Here is a 17335-nt window from a genome sequence, read left to right on the forward strand (position 1 = left end):
GCCCGGGCACTCTGCTTCAGCCAGTCACCACCACCCAGCGCTCTCCACCACATTTATTTTCTTTCTGAAATGAAATACTTTGAACCATCCCATTAAAAACAACACTGCGTTTGTACAATTTGCATAGCACCGCTCGCGTTGCCCAGTGCGAGGTTGGGTTTCACATCTGGCTCTTGTCTGCAGAAAAGTTTGTCCTGTGTCAGCGTATGCAGGCTGCAGTTTTAGGAGACCAAAGTAAAGCGCTCGCGTGTCATTTCCCGTCTGCTAAAAAGGTGCAGGAGTTTAGTCGTGAAGCCAAAAATAGACTTTGCTCAGGGGGAAAACCAATGTCTGTTCAGTTACCAGACTATGATCCATAGACTGAGTGAAGCTTATATACTAGAGGGGGTTATAGATCGCCTGATGACATGTTTCCATAGTTCCACAGCAGTTCTGTGATCATGGTGATATGTAATAACTGTTGTCAGTCCTCATACAGATGGCCAGCACAAGTGTAGACCGGGAAACGCTTCTTCAGACTTGGTATTTGAACTCTGCTGCAGGGAGACCTCTTAAAACAAATTGAGTAAATTGAAGTAGGGAAAAAATGTAAGTTTGCTTTGTTGCTTTGCAGCTCATTGTGAAGTCCACCGCCGCATATGAGATAATTCTAAGACCAGAGGTCTGCTAATACATAAATAATTTTAAACATATCTGGATTTTCTTTCAAATTTTTGTTTTTTTTCGGATCCATGAAAAATATCTACTTACTACCTCTGCCCATCTTTCCTGAAAGATATTGAATTAGCCTCTGGGTACTAGCTAACACCTGCTGGTAGAAATCAATTGAAAAGGACAACCACAATTTCAGATTTTTAAAGACCATTCCTGAATATTCCTGTATCACAGATGGAAAATAGGTAAAAATGTTCCTGGTTCTTGTGTTTTAGTGGCATACGTAAGATGCTAATATAATACTTTAGATATTCTATAGATATATCAGAAGAGAGGGTTAAAAGAACTGGGAGCTCCCCCATGCTGTTTTAAAGAAATGCAGTGTTTGACCTACTGAGTGCTGTCAAGACTGTATTTATTTTCAGCCCGAGTGCACATTCAGACTCACATATGCTCAGACACAAAAACATGCTTGTGCAAGCGGGCTTAGTCGAGAGAAAAATCCCACAACTTGGTGAGGATTTCTCAGTCCCCTGCCTGTTCCCCCTCCCGCTCCCCTCACCCTCAGCCAGATTGCAGTGTCATCCTGCTCATTTTTTCAGGCGCTCATGTTCACCTAGCGTTGTAACTCGAGGCCCTGCGACTCTGCCCCTCTATTTTGGGACGAGCAGGGCAGCGTGCCAGGAGGAGCAGACAGATAGGCGGTTGTGAGCCGCCGCGCTCTGCCCCGTACGGCTGACATGAAGACGGTTTGCAAGATGACACTGGTGTGCTTGTTTACGGCAGGGGCTCCATTTGGGGGAGGAAGGGGATGAGGCAGGCAAGCCGGCTGGCAAGGAAGAAAGGAGAAGAGGTTTACTACCCTCAAGAGAGTTGGAATTCCTCCTGAGCCATTCCCCCATTTGGCTGGCAGTTGTGAAAACAATTGGCTGGCATACACTCTCACTGCATGCAGATGGATTTCCAGCTATGAGTCAGCTTTGGGAACAGCAAGTGGCAGAGAAAGTGGTGGGCTTGTTAGGAATATACGCATGCTTTAGAAAGAAACGGGATTTTTAATTCTGGTCGCGCAGTTTATCCTCTTTCCTTTCTTTTGTCCTCTACAGTGTGGCTATTGTACAGTGCATAATAATGTTAACATGTGTTTCATGACAAATCGCTAAAGAAGATCTGTTTGTGTCTTGTCTCCGCAGTGTTGAACCGCAGAAGACGCTGTGCTGATGTCTTGAGCTGAGGGACTTCAATTTCACCCTTCCACTCCTGTCAGTTTATTATTCCACAACTGGTTGGTTCTCCAGTAGCCACTGAGCGCCAACACCAGCCGCTGTCAGCTCCACCTCTGCCCCATTCCCCACTCACCCCACCTGCCGTTACCATGACGTCGGAGCTGGAGAGCAGCCTGACCTCCATGGACTGGCTCCCGCAGTTGACCATGCAAGCAGCCATCCGCAAAGATGCCCAGAATGCCCACGGGCAAGGCATGGGCAAGAAAAGCAGTCTGCTGGATCCTAACACCACATTGGACCAGGAAGAGGTGCAGCAGCATAAAGACGGCAAACCACCCTACAGCTACGCCAGCCTCATCACCTTTGCTATCAACAGCTCGCCAAAGAAGAAGATGACACTGAGTGAGATCTACCAGTGGATCTGTGACAACTTTCCTTACTACAGAGAGGCGGGGAGTGGCTGGAAGGTAAGAGAAAAGGGGAAAAATGTCAAAATGTGTCGTCAAGAGTATTGTGAGTTATCAGATGTACTGTAGATTTATGTTTAGTAAGTAGCAGGCTTATTAAAATGAGTTGCCACTTGTAATCACTCTTGTCACTTCTGAGGAAGCTGAGAAAGAAACTACGGGTGCCCTGAATCACACTAAGTGTCCTGTTCTTCTGAATGAAATATGGTGCAGCCATGAGAGAGCCATATGAAGTGTAAAATGTTGGATTAATATTCAGAGAAGTGGCCCCTGTCTGTGTGAAAACAGACTAAATGGCCCATTCATGGGCAGTATTATTCACTGCAGATGCCTTGATAGGAGGAGGCTATTATGCAGTAGAAGTGCACCAGTGCTGTGTCATCATCTCAAGGAGCACATGATATAGTGAGATGAAGCTATGCTGATTGCCTTTTAAAGGGCCCAGATGGAAATTGATATTAGAATGAGTTTTCCAATCAGTTGACGTTTATTAGAAATAGAATCTTAGACACTGCTTTATTGCAGCCTGACAAGATGTATGAAGCCCATTTCCTGGGCTGACAAGATCTGTTTTACATACACACTGTGTGTGTGTGTGTGTGTGTGTGTGTGTGTGTGTGTGTGTGTGTGTGTGTGTGTTAATGAATGTTAATATAAATGGACTGATTTTAGCTTTTGGCCAGCCTATGGTTTTGCAACCATGTTTCCCTCCTTATCTATTCCCATTTATTGTTCCAGTACATATTCAGGATTTAATGACGTTTACAGATTGTGACATTTATTGCTCAAAAATACAAGGATGTATAACTAAATGGAATTCAACACTTTTATTTGCACGCAGCTTTTTATATACATTTTTAGAGTTGGTGGCACAGCAAGTAATCGTTCAGCTTGCAGGGATGAGCTTTACCCTAATCTCTGACCTACAGTCTCACTGAGATATGGCGGAAAACTTAATTCACTAAAGCTTTGATCAAGAGAGCGTTCACCATGTTGTCGGTGACCGGCTGGAACAGGGTTTGCTATGTTTTGTAGTGTTTCTTTTACCTTTACGACCCCCGTGTTGTCTCCACAGATCGGGCTTTTTCACAGTGTATTCAGGGGCGGATCAAAGGGAGATGCCAAAGATTTGAGACAAAAATCAAATGGCACTGAAACTAGCGCACCTTTAAGACATGACGTTAGCATGTGATCAGCAGGAACTCACAGTTGATGTGGCAAAGCTTGATTATGCAGAAGCTCTCAAGTTCTTGTGTCTCTTTGGGCTGTCTCAGATAACTTGTCAGATAATGTCAATCAAATTTTAAATGTGCACATACGGTGGATCAGCAAAGGCTAAGTCTTAGGTAATATCGAATAAAAATGAATAGAGAGGGATTGTGGTTATTAAAAGTTTGTGAATATGCTGTATATATTAAATTTAATACAACTCATTCCATTCGGATTAAAATAATCCATCCTATATTAATTCTGTCTGCTGTTTAAATAATATTTTATCATTTTCGTTATTAATTAATTCCTGTTGGGGCTTTATTTTTCATTATAATTGACATCACAATGGTGAAACAGAAACGTGATGGGGGTTTTTTAGGGAATAATGATGTAAATGAAAGGCCGTTCTGACTGTAACGCCTCCTTATACACTTAGACATCATCATTTCACTTTCTAGTTTAGTTAAATCCTCCAAAGAGCTACTCATTTTGGCCTAAATATGGGCCACCACAGTAGAAATACCCCTGACATTGATGAATGTAGAAACCACATTAGTCTAACCAGGATGCTCTACAGCACAGGAAACACTGCAAAGGTGGTTTGAGCGCCGCGTCAGTTCTTGTTATCACGGTGTTTACCCCATGGTGGTTATTTCAGAGAATGCAAAAAATCTGGAAAACTTTTAATACTTTTCATGCAAGATGCAAGTAAAACCAAGTAACACCATTTCATTTGGAGGCTTTTTTTTAATGATGCCTGTCTGATTTTACAAGCCATCATCCAAATTTGTTTTCATCCGACCAGTTCAAAATACAACGGGCAGTTTCGCCTGTAATCACCAATGATTGTAGCAATAAAGAAACGGCAAAAAAAAGGACACCGCAGTGAAATCATGTCATTCATGAGGCCACCTATGATGTGACTGCCTATGAAAGTTTATGTGTGTAATTAGTTGGAAGGCCTCACTCCAGGGTGGGGTGAATGTAGGTCGAATGTAGTCATCGCTCTTTCTCTTCCCCTGGAGATGGCAGTTGCAGGAATTTGGGACTCCACACATGCATGCATGGTGTTATTGCAGCAAGCCCCCTGAATGTGTTAATGCTTTCTCCAGCATGTTGAGGTTGTCCCGATTATTTTAGGCATTCTTAGATGCAATTCTGAGCAAATTTCAGTCGTTTTATAGCAAATTAAATTATTTTAAGATGAGCTGCTGCGTGTCAAAGGCATTTGTTGTTAAAAATGAGAAGAATAGTCGCTTGTCAGGTTTACATCTACTCTAATATTCTTCACAGATGCTCTCTTGCATGCAGCGATGAGACTTTGCGGTAAAAATTCTCGGGGAAACTTTGCATAGATGCCTGCTGACACGTGGCAAATTAAGCGGGCTGCAGGGGAGCGGGCATTCCCCTTGTCAACCTTTGCCACCATTCTTATTGTTGGACAGTAACGGTTACTCTGACGAAGCCGTCAGAAAAAGGTGAGGGTTTTTTATAGTGATGTATGTCCTCTTGGCTCTGAAGGGGGTTTACTTCATGCAAGGTGCATGAATTCCCCTCTGCTTTTCCTCCTGGTGAAGAATGCCAAAGAAAATGTGGCTCAATTCCCAAAAATGTTGGGGGAGAGAAGCTGCTTGAAATGCAGAGAAAATTACCAAATTCTTTTACTCTTAATGTTGTTGTAGTTATTGTGTACGTCCCACTCCTGATACGGAAGGGAAGGAATTGCTGGAAGATTGCGTGTACTACAGTTCATTTGTCTCACAACATTTTTGCTGTGTTCAGTAGCTCCTACGTGATCTTGTTAGCACAGCGAGAGCTCTGCTCTCTAAATCGTCCGTTTGCTGAGACGGGGCACAAAGCCTTCTGCGAGAGCCCTGGACCTGTCTTTGATCTCATTATGAAATGCAAATACACCGAACCCTAAACAGATCAAAGGTTCAACTCCAACTGGATCTGAGGTTTAGTAATAACAGCCTGGAGCCGTTTTCTATTTTTTAAGTAGCTGTCTGAGTAGCTGCTGGTCCTTCAGGACATTATTTACTCTGGAGATAATGTTCCTGCTTCTGACTGGTGACTTGCTAGCCACAGCTCAGAAAATCCCCGCTCCAGTGGCTGATTTGAATAAGATTGGTCAGGTATGAGAATTTATGCTCACTTCCCCTATCTCGTAGCCCAAGCATTGGTTTGCAAGTCCTGAAATCTGCAAGTGTAAAATTGCTTTGCAGCAATGCTTTCATCTTCATTTCTAGCCTGTGTCATTACCTAGCAAAGCAAGTCTGGAAATCTGCAGGTTCTGCTCTATCCACTCGTTAACTGATCATTCATTATGATGGTTTTGTGTCATATGAACCTTTTGTCTTTTCCTGGATGCCTTCATAATTGTAGAAGAGCATAAGTGGCTGCATGCTGGCCCCTGCTTCCATTGTCAGGTGGTGGGAGAGGTAGTGATTCACTTGGCAGCCAGTTTGATCCTGCTGTGAGGCGGGTTCCCATGTCAGGAAGCTCCAGCCTGGCCACCCGCCCACCAGCCTTACCTTGCACCCGCCTACTGGCGCCCCACCGCTCACGCGCTGGCCCTAAGAGTGGGCGGGAGAGCAGGCTGGCAGGCTTTGGCACAGATACATTTTGGCAAGAGCTGCTGTCCCCACACTTCTCTGAGTGAAGTGCTGACTTCAGTGCAGAACATTAAAGGCCTCAGGATTCGATCTCTTCCTCTTGTGGCATGCAGGCCCGTACAGAAACTTTGGCTTCAATATGGCTTGAAAGTGTATCTGTACATTTGACAGTCTTCTACAGAGTTTCTACTAATATTTATGGTACAGTTTAATGTCATTAACCCTGAAAATCACGACAAGTCCTCTTGCTTTTTGCGGCCAGTTCTTAAAACAGTTAAACATAACGATTCATTGCTTCACTGATCTCCTATCTCTGACATAATGAGATCTGTTAAATCGGCCATTTGTTTATTCCAAGACTCATTTATAATGTTGATAAGAGCAGACAGCGATCTCTGCATGCTTTTCCAGTCAGACTCATTTCTAGTCACAGACTAACAGGCCCTGAACAAGCTGTTAATCAGTTTGTGTTGGGAATGACCTTCGGTTGATAACTGAAGGTCGAGGCCAAAGTCACGTCTGTGGTGGATTTATTTTTGCACTTTGATTGTATTAATGATCATCAATTTTGCACAGTTTTGTTTTATTGGATAATTTATTTTTGTTCATCCTGTGTGTGACCGCATCCCTTAATGTGATATTTATTACACAGATTACTTTTATTATTATCTTACTATTGAGAACAAATAGTGACTCTCAAGCTCAGGTTACCTGTATATACTGGGAGTCCATCTGCTGCTGGTTAACCTGGCCTCTTAGATGTCCATTTTCCTTGATAAAGAGAATCAAATAAAATGGGATTTGAGGAGAAATCCTTGAGAGAAGGTGTTCCTGCCTGAACACACACACACATACACACACACACACACACACACACCAGCCCAGTCATGGGGGGAACTCAGCTGTCAATCATCATGTCATGCTTCACCAGTAGAATAAATAATTTGAATAATGAACCTTTGGATATTCAACAATGTTGCAAGTACCAACACAGCTGAATCCACCTTTAGCTAAGAGGATTGATGGATTTTACCTTTTGCCTTTTTTTTAAAAGGGTAATTAATATTATCCATAATTAAGGTTGTCTATGCTCCCTGAAGAATGCTTGCCTCCTGTGAAGTGTGCAGCTAATTTATCCAGCAGCCTTGTGGTGTACATGCAGCGTTTCCTCTTTTAAATGAAAGGGAAAGAGGCTGCTGGGCTAATTAGCTGAGGCTGGAGAGGAAAAAAGCATCTACGGTAACCTGGGACCCCTGAACAGGTCAAAGGGCTGCAGCTGATCTGTGTTAAAGCCTCCATTGAGTATCCTCTTAAAATGACTGGGGGCTCATCCATGCTGACCTAAAGCAGATCCAGATCCATTCACATCCGCCAGTTTAGATGACAGAATCACCCTGATCTTTTCAGCATCGATAAACTCTGCACAGCTGATGGTAGCTATTGTTGCATTTCATCCAGTCTCTGCCCTCCAATAGTTATCTAACCCCTGTCTTGCCTCCTAGGTAATCACTTTAACATTCTATCCTTTATAAACAGCAAGGCGAGCAGCCACGACGCCGCTGCTGCCCTGCACGAAGGGTTCCGTATCGATAAAGATCTCACTGCTGTGAGGATCACGGCAGGTTTTTCGGTCCTCTCGCCTGCTTGTCACCGATCTCGCAGAGATATTTGACCATCCTCCTGCGTGTCCTCAGTGAGGTCAGTGGTCTGTGAGAGGGACGGTGACACATCTGCGGCAGTCAAGTGGAAACGGTGATGGATGACATGCCAGAACGGACCACGCCACCTTCCGAGGCGGCTGCGTTGACAGGCTCAGGGCTCACGTCTCACATTCAGCATCAATAGGGCTAATCGCGGGTCGTGCTGGCCACAGACGTGACACATGAATATAGCTCCTGTAATTGCTCATTTGTCAATGTCAGATTCTTAAAGAACGTTTCCGCAGCCGCGTTATTAGAGAGGAACTTGCTGTGGTAGACAAACAAGAGGGGAAAAATAATTAAAATGCATTGCGGGATAAGCATTTCATATTTTGTTGGCAGATACAGATTGTCCATTAGGGGGGGTCCTCAAAGATGAAATGTTGCTGCTGTTGGAGTGACAATGACTGAAAATGTTAAAGAATATTTTCATCCAAAAAGTCTGTGTTGAATGAATTAGATGCTAAGAAAATGTACAGGACATATGAATGGATATGGAATGTATCTTATACCACATAAAACAGAACTGTACTGAAGTGACTGAACTGTATATCCCCACAAATATATTATTAAACACCTTTTTTTCAATATATGTTACATTCATAACCAAAGGCTATCTGCAAATAATATTGTCAAAGTGGCAAAATGATAAAGTCATTCTAAAATTACTCTTATTATTCTCTTGCTTTTTTCAGTCAAGTCTAAGTTCCCCTCTTTCTGATAATATTCTGGTTGCTTTCCAGTCATATGTATATTGCTTTGTGTGTGTGTGTGTTTGTGTGTAAGTGTACATGTATGTGCTGCATGGTCCTCTGTGTGTGTGTGTGTGTGTGTGTGTGTGTGTGTGTGCAGTGATTATGTTCCAAACCCTGGCTGGAAGCCCTTCAGACTGTGCTCCACCAGCCACAAGGCCACATCGTCTCCCCACCAGTTAATTGCTTCTGAATTAGACCATTAATGTGGCTGTGTAGAGGGATGAAAGGTTGCATGGAGGTGTCTGGCCTCTTTTGACCGCTGCTGTGTATTATTAATGGGTCAGCAACTCTGGCAGCTTTGCATTAACTTGGCTAATGGACTGTAGGTTAGGTCTGTGAATCTCTTTCAGATAAAATCAATACAATGATAATAGCATGAAAATAAAAGCTTCTTTTTTCAAAAATAGAACTAAAAAAAAGCATCTTTCTGTTAGGGGTTTTATGGAAATAAATAAATAAATGTCATGTCAATTTTATGGGTTTAATGGCTCAGTTTCTAATAAATCATGCCCTTTGAGCAGAGTGAGGACTTAAGAAGAATCATGAAAAAAAGAAAGATCAGCTGAGCCACAGCTCTGAAGCTATACACAATATAATAAATAATCTATATGTGTGTATATATACAGTATGTATGTACTGTATGTCTGTTGGTTTGGTTGGTTGCCAACACACAAATGTGTCTCCAAAGGTTAAATTTAGCACGCTGCTTTTTATTTGTAGCCTGATAGATGCACATATTTATCATAACCTTCATAATCATTTGCAGACATGGAAGACATTCAAAAGGTCAGATGTCTTAAGGTTTTCCTCAGCACAGTATAGGTCTGTTTTACATCTTGGCTTCTTAGCATCATCTTTTAAATGCAGAACTTACAACTTAACCTCCCAATGAAAATTAATAAATATACCTCAACCTCTCTGTGTCCCCAAATTAGTCTGCTAAGTGGACCGTTGGCACCACTCTGTCACCGTTAGTAGATGCAGTCGGTCCTCTGTTAGTGGGCACTGTAGTCAGCAGGCTGCTGTGAGCCATTGTCAGAGGATAGCATCAGACGCTCCTGCTGATAATTAAGTGGCATACTGACAAACGGCTTTCATCAAATCCCTCATGTGGAACTGAGAGCATGTGAAGGCTTTCAGGGAGAATAAACCAGAGGACGTCACTTTACCTCCAATCTTTCATGGCTGTGCGCTGCCTCTGCATTGGAGGAGGGAAGGGAGAGAAAAGGCACCCTGTGTAGCACCAGCGGAACAGCCTGAACAAGGCTGGCTTTTCAGCACCGCGCAGCGCATCATATGAAGTCACCACGTCTCTTCTGCACTGGCAAGTGCCCAAACACAATCAGTGGATTTTACATTTGAAAATCCCTCATTTAGGTTTGTTTCCTCGTGGCTGTGTTTTGACATCTGATTGGGGCCGACCCCTGTGGAGTGTAACGGCAGGCACGGTTGGAGCCAAATCACACTGCTGTGATGCTGACCCTTCAAAATACAGCATAAATAATCCATAAATAAATACAACTTCCCTGTGCCCTCCCCCTTCTGTACAAATAAGACCCCGCAAAGGATAAAAGCCAGACACAGTTAGCCACACTTCTGTTAGCCGACCCATCAGACCGCTGTCTTTGTCTAAGTATGCATGTTTAATGAAAGGGGAGTACCATAATACATTGACCAAGGTGTTTCAGCTTGATGGCAATAATAATCTTCCCAGCTAATTGGTCTTGGAGCTTTTGTAGGTGATGTATTAGTCACTGCATACGCAATAAGTTGGTTATCCAGCAGGGAAATTAAAAATGGTATCATTCCAAGTGGTACATAGTATAAACATGTACTTTAAAAGCGCAGTTTTAGCTTTACCCCTTTGTCTTTACTGGCTGTACCAACATTTATTGTCAGTCTTCTTTTGTAGAAATGTGAAACCCCAAAAATATGCTTGTTTTATGTTGACAGGGTAAATTGTTGCCCCAAGAACTATTGTATTAAATATAATTCCATATTAGAAAATATTTGCTTCAGAAGTTCATCTTGCAGTAAAATTGGAAATACAATAAAGTTTTTTCCTGCTTTGTTTAAGTCTTTCTACATTATGACATTTTCATTTAACAATATACGAGTAGTGCCGATAAGTTATCTTATCTCTACATATCCCGGCCCACAAGCTTTGTTGTGTGATCCTAGTTTATTGCCACTTCCTCTTGGTTTAATGATCACGTTGAAGGTCAAGAATGTTGACACTGTCCGCTGTATGAAACAATGCTGCAATCTTCTTTCTTGCACTGAGGTTTGGCCAAAAATATAATGCATGAATGGAACAGTAACTCTCTGACCAATCAAATAGCACATATATGGGGGTCTCAGAGGTGTTGTGGCGCGACCTGCGTTCACTCCTGGCATTGAGGGAATTCCCCTTCACCAATGTCCCCGAGCTGCTGCGACTGCCTCCCAGTTTTTCAGGGAAACGCTGAAATTTCTTTCATTCTGTTCAAGCTGTAGCCTTTAGAGTTATTTGTATGTGTCCATGTCTATGCACTGTGTTTGTGTTTTTGTGTAGGTCCATTCCAAAGCTGGATTTACAGCAAGAAAGTATAAAGGAAAGGAATGTAGCTAAATAAGGTTTAAAAAAGTTTTAAAGCTTTGGTCTGTTTTGGTGAACCTATTGCTCCCATTGAAAGGAAAACGCACTTGGCAGAACATGCATTAACCTTGTATATTCTCCTTGAGAACTAAGAGCTTTTCTATCTATTGTCTGAGCTCTATAGGATGCAGAAGACCCAAAATTACATACATGCCTGAAAAAATTGGCATTTGGCAGATAAAGTTGAATATCTGGAGCTCACAACTTCAAATTAGCTGGCAAGACGGGTAACTTTGAAACTCTGTTGCTACTGTAGTGTACTGTGAATTTGGTTAAACTGTTGATGCTGTATATAGTTGCCTTGGTGTAACATGACCTATTAGATTATATACCAGCTGTACACTGTTGACATATTAAACCTGCAGCTTCTCCTGTCTGTCCTATTCATTGGGAACGCCCGCTAGTGGACTATCTTGTCTTTTATTTTCATTTATTACACTAAAAACTCAAGCACCTTGCTTGTCACTACCAGTACCTTTTTGCCTACTTCTCCTGAGCTCAGATGTTCTCTTTTTAAGGTAGCTTGCAAGTGCTGCTTTTATTATATTAGACTTTCAGTGAAAAATGGGTTTAATTTTGCTAAATGCTTTCTATTGGAGATAGTGTGTGGAAAAAACAATTTCCCCATAGTGTCATCTGCTGTTGCAGAAGCGGCTGTTTTAATTACCATAATACCTCAGTGTGTTACACGCATAACCGAGGCCTATAAATTAAACTCAACAATCATCTTAATTTTCCAGGTTGGTAATTTTCTTTTGTCTTTGCATGATGGACACGGTGTCTCCACTGTTTACGTTATTTTTGCGTGTGTATTTCAGCTATAGCCATGAATCTATACCTCTGTTTTATTCATTTTAGAGGTTTTAAGCCTGGCATGTCAATACATTACTATTAGATGCATCAAATACCTTGAAGGTCATGAAATAGATCTCATGGAAAATGATATAAATGGATGTAATATATCAGCTGTGGCCTGCTTAGTGAGACATGTGATATTAGTGTCATTAAAACATTACTGTCATAAAGGTGTGGAGAGTTCCATACTCAGATTTAAGTACCGTATGTCTTATAGTTTATGTCATTGATCAGCGGCTGCAGTGTGTCGGAATCCGTGAAAGATCCTTTTTTGATGAAATTCCTCACAATGGTGAAGCAGAAAGAGGCTTTATGGATGCATTCTGCTGTCGTCACACGGCAGGATTTCATTCATGAAACACCGATGTACTGTACTGAAATTCACAGCTTGTATCACATCTCACACAATTAAATCAGTTGTTGATCGCACCTCAACAAGCTTACCTGCGTGCTCATCTGTGAGCCTGTTTTGTTTTTTTCAAAGCAGTACCTTGTTCAGCTAATGCCGTGGCATCCCACATGCCTTCCCACTCCCACTACAAATAGACAGCGAAGGTGCTACATTCGTGGCCTTGGTGCAGATCCCCGAGGCTGAGGAGTGTGTTCTGTGTTGGTGGGCATGTCAGGGGGTCTATATAAAATAACAAAGGCCTAAAAATACTGGGTGAAGTGTGTGTTACTGTTGAGGTGGACCTTCTTGTCTTCACTTCTTACCTCTTTTCCTTTCCGCTTCATTCTGTTTTTTAAGGTGTGTAAAGTTATTGACTCATGTGGAATGTTTTGCAAAATATTCACAACCGCTCCGTGGGTGACTTGAACAGGTAAAATCTAAGGTTTTGTTATTTTGAAAAGGAAGATGGAGGTTTAAGAGATGACATGGAGTATGATAATAGATGTGCACTTAATGTGACCCTTTCTTTAATTACAGGCTGTTTTGATTAAAAAAAAACGGGGGCTACATCCAAATTCTTTATTTTTGTTGTTGTTGCTTGACTAGACGCCCATGCTTGAAATTCAGTTTTATCCAGGTAACATCAAACGTGACATGCACCTGAAACTGTTTGGATTCTTTTATCATGGAGCAGAAAATGCATTTTTATTTCATACTAAAATAAGATACCAGTAAATTTTTAAATCAATTTGCAGTTAACCTTATTTAATTTTTTTAATATACAAGTTGCCGTTTTCTAACTTTTATACAGTTTTTAATAAGTAATGGGGCTGACGTCCCTGGGTTCTCTGTACCCCTCTGTCATACGAGTTCATGGGGAGGATTAGACCCCAGAACTGATCGCCTCGTATTCAGTTCACAACTGAAGGGGCCTTTTCAGAGAAGAAGCCAGATGTGTTCATGAATCTCAACCAGTTGCTTATTGAGATCAGCTTTGGAAAACCGTGACCTGGTTATTTGCATCCTAAAATTTAAATAGTTTTGTTTATCAATATTAAAGCACAGAGATTGCGAGATTATATGTTGAAACAACAAGAAATGTATTTATTTTTTAACCAAAAATGTTTCACTGTTGCCTGAAACGTTTGTCCGCTGTCCATTTTCCCACTCGGTGCTAAACTCTAGAGAACACTTTGATCTGAAAGACGGTAAAGCTGAGCATTTACGTTTCCTTTATTTGGAGTTAAATCTAAGCACCTCTAGATCCTTGTTGGCTTTTTCATTGTCAGGAAAGATTCGAGTAAACAAAACTAGGCTGATGTTGCAGTCGGATTGTAGAAACACAAATGCATAGATGGACCCTGATGAGTTTCTTCCTCTCCCAACATGGTTGGTTCCATCCCCCAAGTCATAGCTGGTATATATGCATACGTGTGTCTGTCCCAGCATGCCGACTTGGTCCCCCTCAGGTCCCCGGCCATGTGCGCAGGGTGCCTGCTCCTCCCCGTCGGTGAGGAGCAGGGCTCTGACACGGCCTGTCCTTTTAACTCACTCGGAACGTCTGACATGCGGCGCGCAGAGGTCAGTCTGACCTACTTTCCTCTGGCGGCCCTTCTGCTAAGCTGCGGTGCTCCTCAGCAGGGGGGGAGTGCATGGAGGGCGGAGTTGCTTACGCCTCCGCTGCTGTCCTGGTTTGTTAAATCATTGCCATTTGTTAGGAGACACGTTCCAGTGTCTTTGTGTTTTATACAGAGTGTAGGAGGCAGCCCACACACACGCGCACACACACATGTTGATGCTGGATGTAAAGCACTCTGTGCCAGTTGCAGGTAGCGGCTCGGCAGAACCTTGACAGAACCCCTGCAGTGAGTTCTGTCTGACTCACTTCATGTACCACTGCTCACACTCCCTGACCTGTTCCACCTACTTCACTTCTCTATGTTCTGTTGGTCCGTTTAAACCTTCATAGCGTTCCACCTTATTGTTCTAAATCAAATATTCACTCGGACTTTGTGTATTTACATCGTCAAATTCATGTGTAATGATTCCTCTAACGCAAATGAAGAGAATGAATTCACGAAAAAGTAAACTTCTTATGGAGCAACAAGCTTGAATCTCTCAACTTTGAGGTTTTAAAGAAAACGTCACTAACCCTAACCCTAACCCCTAACCCTAACCCACCCTAACCCTAACCTAACCCCTAACCCTAACCCTAACCCTAACCCTAACCCTAACCCTAACCCTAACCCTAACCCTAACCCTAACCCTAACCCTAACCCTAACCTCACCCTCACCCTCACCCTCACCCTCACCCTCACCCTAACCCTAACCCTAACCCTAACCCTAACCCTAACCCTAACCCTGTGGCTCTGAATTGTGTTTGGCATTATCACACCTCCCACTTCGACACACCCGTAAAAAGTAGCACGACCACACTTGTGGTGACCTTGTTTGATTCCTTTTAAATCATTGTGACAAACTAAAGGACAGAATGTGCATAAGATGGACAAGAATTGCATATTGGTACTGTTGTTGGTGTAGTCCGGCTGTAAAAGGTCAGGAATAATTGGTGTATCTGCACATAATAAAGATAATGTTGCAGTTCAGGACAAAGTTTAGGACCATTTTGTGCTGCAAATTTTGTCTAATTCTGAAACTAATATCTTTAACAACATATATAGATTGTGCTCCCATTTCAAAACAATACTGTGGTTTACGCCTGTAGGATACAGTACATAGACAGGAATAAGACAAGGTTACATAACCAACTAGATTGGTCAAAGTTTCTCCGGAATCCAGAGCATCAAAATTCAATGGACAACCTACTTTTCACTCTTTTGCAGATGCAAATGATAACTTCTCATGAGAGAATGCGGGTATTTCAAAATAGCTTTTCTGGTTTGATGTGCTGGCTTCTGTATTGCTTGCCACGGTCTGTTGTTATCGTGTTGGATATGTGTCGTTTTCTGTTCTGCTGTTGCGTTATTTCAATGCTAACCAAGTGTTTGGGACGGTAGTGATTCATCGTGACTTGCACAGTAGCAGCAAAGCCAGTAATGTAGACTGTTGCTCACTAGGCCCAGTAGAAGCAACAGCAAAATTTTATCAAGTCTCGGAGGTGCAGCTGGGACAGAAATGAGCAGATTTAGATCAACAGCTAGTCCTTTTTTTTGTTCTTTGTTATATTTGCAGCCGACTGTAAGGTTTGACAGGTCTGTGCACATGAAATGGTCCAATTGCTTTTGCTGAAATGAATTTCTTGAGGAAAACTAAAAAGTCTGTGACGTTTTATACCTATAATAGCTTTCTTTCATAATTTCCTCCCAGCTCAACAACTAAACAAAGTCCCCTCTGAAATTTCCCTCAAAGCATTTTTCCCCTTCTGTGTTACATTCTAGTGTGAAACTTGCAGTATTACAATGAGACTTTCATTGTCAGCCCCCCTGTGGTATAATTGCCTTTACTGTTGAACAAGCAGCATCTCCCAATCCCCCCCAACCACACACACACACACACACACACCACACACACACACACACACCACACACACACACACACACACCTCTCAAATTCATTAAGCACTTCAGAGAATCAATCCTGCAGCTTTTCAGTGTGACCATCTGTCAATTCAGCTCTATAAAGTGGAGTAGAGAATATTCCACACTTCCACCGGCTCTTGTGAGCCCCCACTGGCCTGCTTCCAGCTGGTCCTCCTAGCGTCACTGTACCTGGTTAACCCAGTCCAGGAGCATCGCTCACCAGCCCTCTTGGCTACTTCAGCCCACCTCCCTAATCAGGCAGCTGCTGGACGAGCCTTCCTCTTCACCACAGCGGAGTAGCTTGTAACACTCTAATGAGTTAACTTTCCAAATGATCTACATAATTTATCTCCTGCCCCAGAGGAGCTCACTGCAGCATTAATTAATACCAGAGTCTGGGATCAGTAACCATCCCAAGTGTGGGATTCCTTCTGGCTCCTATTTTTGGCACCCCTGGAATTCAGTATTTGTGCAACTAGAATGATGGTTATTGGACAATGATGAAAGCTCTTGCATCATCATGGCTTCGTCCACAGATTGGTCTGTTATCAACAGATGAAAATCTGCACACTGTTGTAGGCTGCATGTCACACAGCTTAAATGAGCTTATTTCTACAAATGCAGTGTCAATTCAACCCTGATAATACATACCAGCAGTTCACGTCTATTAGAGCTGCTCACAGCGATTGTGTCTCCATGCTATTCGTACGGACTCGTTTGCATCTTCTTAAATTGTCTCTTTCTCTTCCTCTGCAGAACTCAATACGGCACAATCTCTCATTGAACAAGTGTTTTCTCAAAGTGCCTCGCTCCAAAGATGACCCAGGAAAGGTGAGATTTTAAAAGATTATTCTGATGCTTTGCATGCATCATAATAAGGTAATTCAAAAGGAGAAAATGTTTACCTTTAGATTTGGCACCTTATTTTTATCTCCATTATCCTGGCTCTGCTGGAAAATATTACCACTGAATGTCTGCCAGGACTGACAGTCTGAAAATCCATGGCATGCTTTTAATCTATTATGAACCTCCCACCCCCACAGAATTGCATTTACAATCGAGGAAAGAGTAGTTTTCTGGACCACAGACAACATATGTAGGTGGGTCGGTCAAATGCTGGGAGAGATGAGGCCATAGCAGGTTACAAATCAGGTCATTTTTGACAATCAAACATCCCTGAAGTATTTACACAAGGTGCTGAACTCGGGCCTCGCTCGCTCTCCAGTCTGTGGGTTCTGTTTAAGTCCAACATGTAGATTTGATCTCAAGCTATTCTGTTCTGT

At 42.4% G+C, this 17335-nt stretch overlaps 1 protein-coding gene across 3 annotated transcripts in view; it reads left to right on the plus strand.

Moving 5' to 3' along the window:
- The window catches only part of foxj3 (forkhead box J3), a 54551-nt gene that overhangs the window by 19418 nt on the left and 17798 nt on the right, over positions 1-17335 (plus strand). For all 3 annotated transcript variants that reach the window (XR_008950056.1, XM_057029672.1, XM_057029670.1), the window contains exons 2-3: positions 1848-2347; positions 16809-16883. Coding sequence is in view for 2 of the 3 variants with exons in the window: in XM_057029672.1 (XP_056885652.1) it covers positions 2030-2347; positions 16809-16883 (393 nt within the window). In the remaining variant the exon portion in view is untranslated. The remainder of the gene's footprint in view (positions 1-1847; positions 2348-16808; positions 16884-17335) is intronic.

Source organism: Takifugu flavidus, chromosome 4 (genome assembly GCF_003711565.1).
Source record: "Takifugu flavidus isolate HTHZ2018 chromosome 4, ASM371156v2, whole genome shotgun sequence".
NCBI lineage: Eukaryota > Metazoa > Chordata > Actinopteri > Tetraodontiformes > Tetraodontidae > Takifugu > Takifugu flavidus.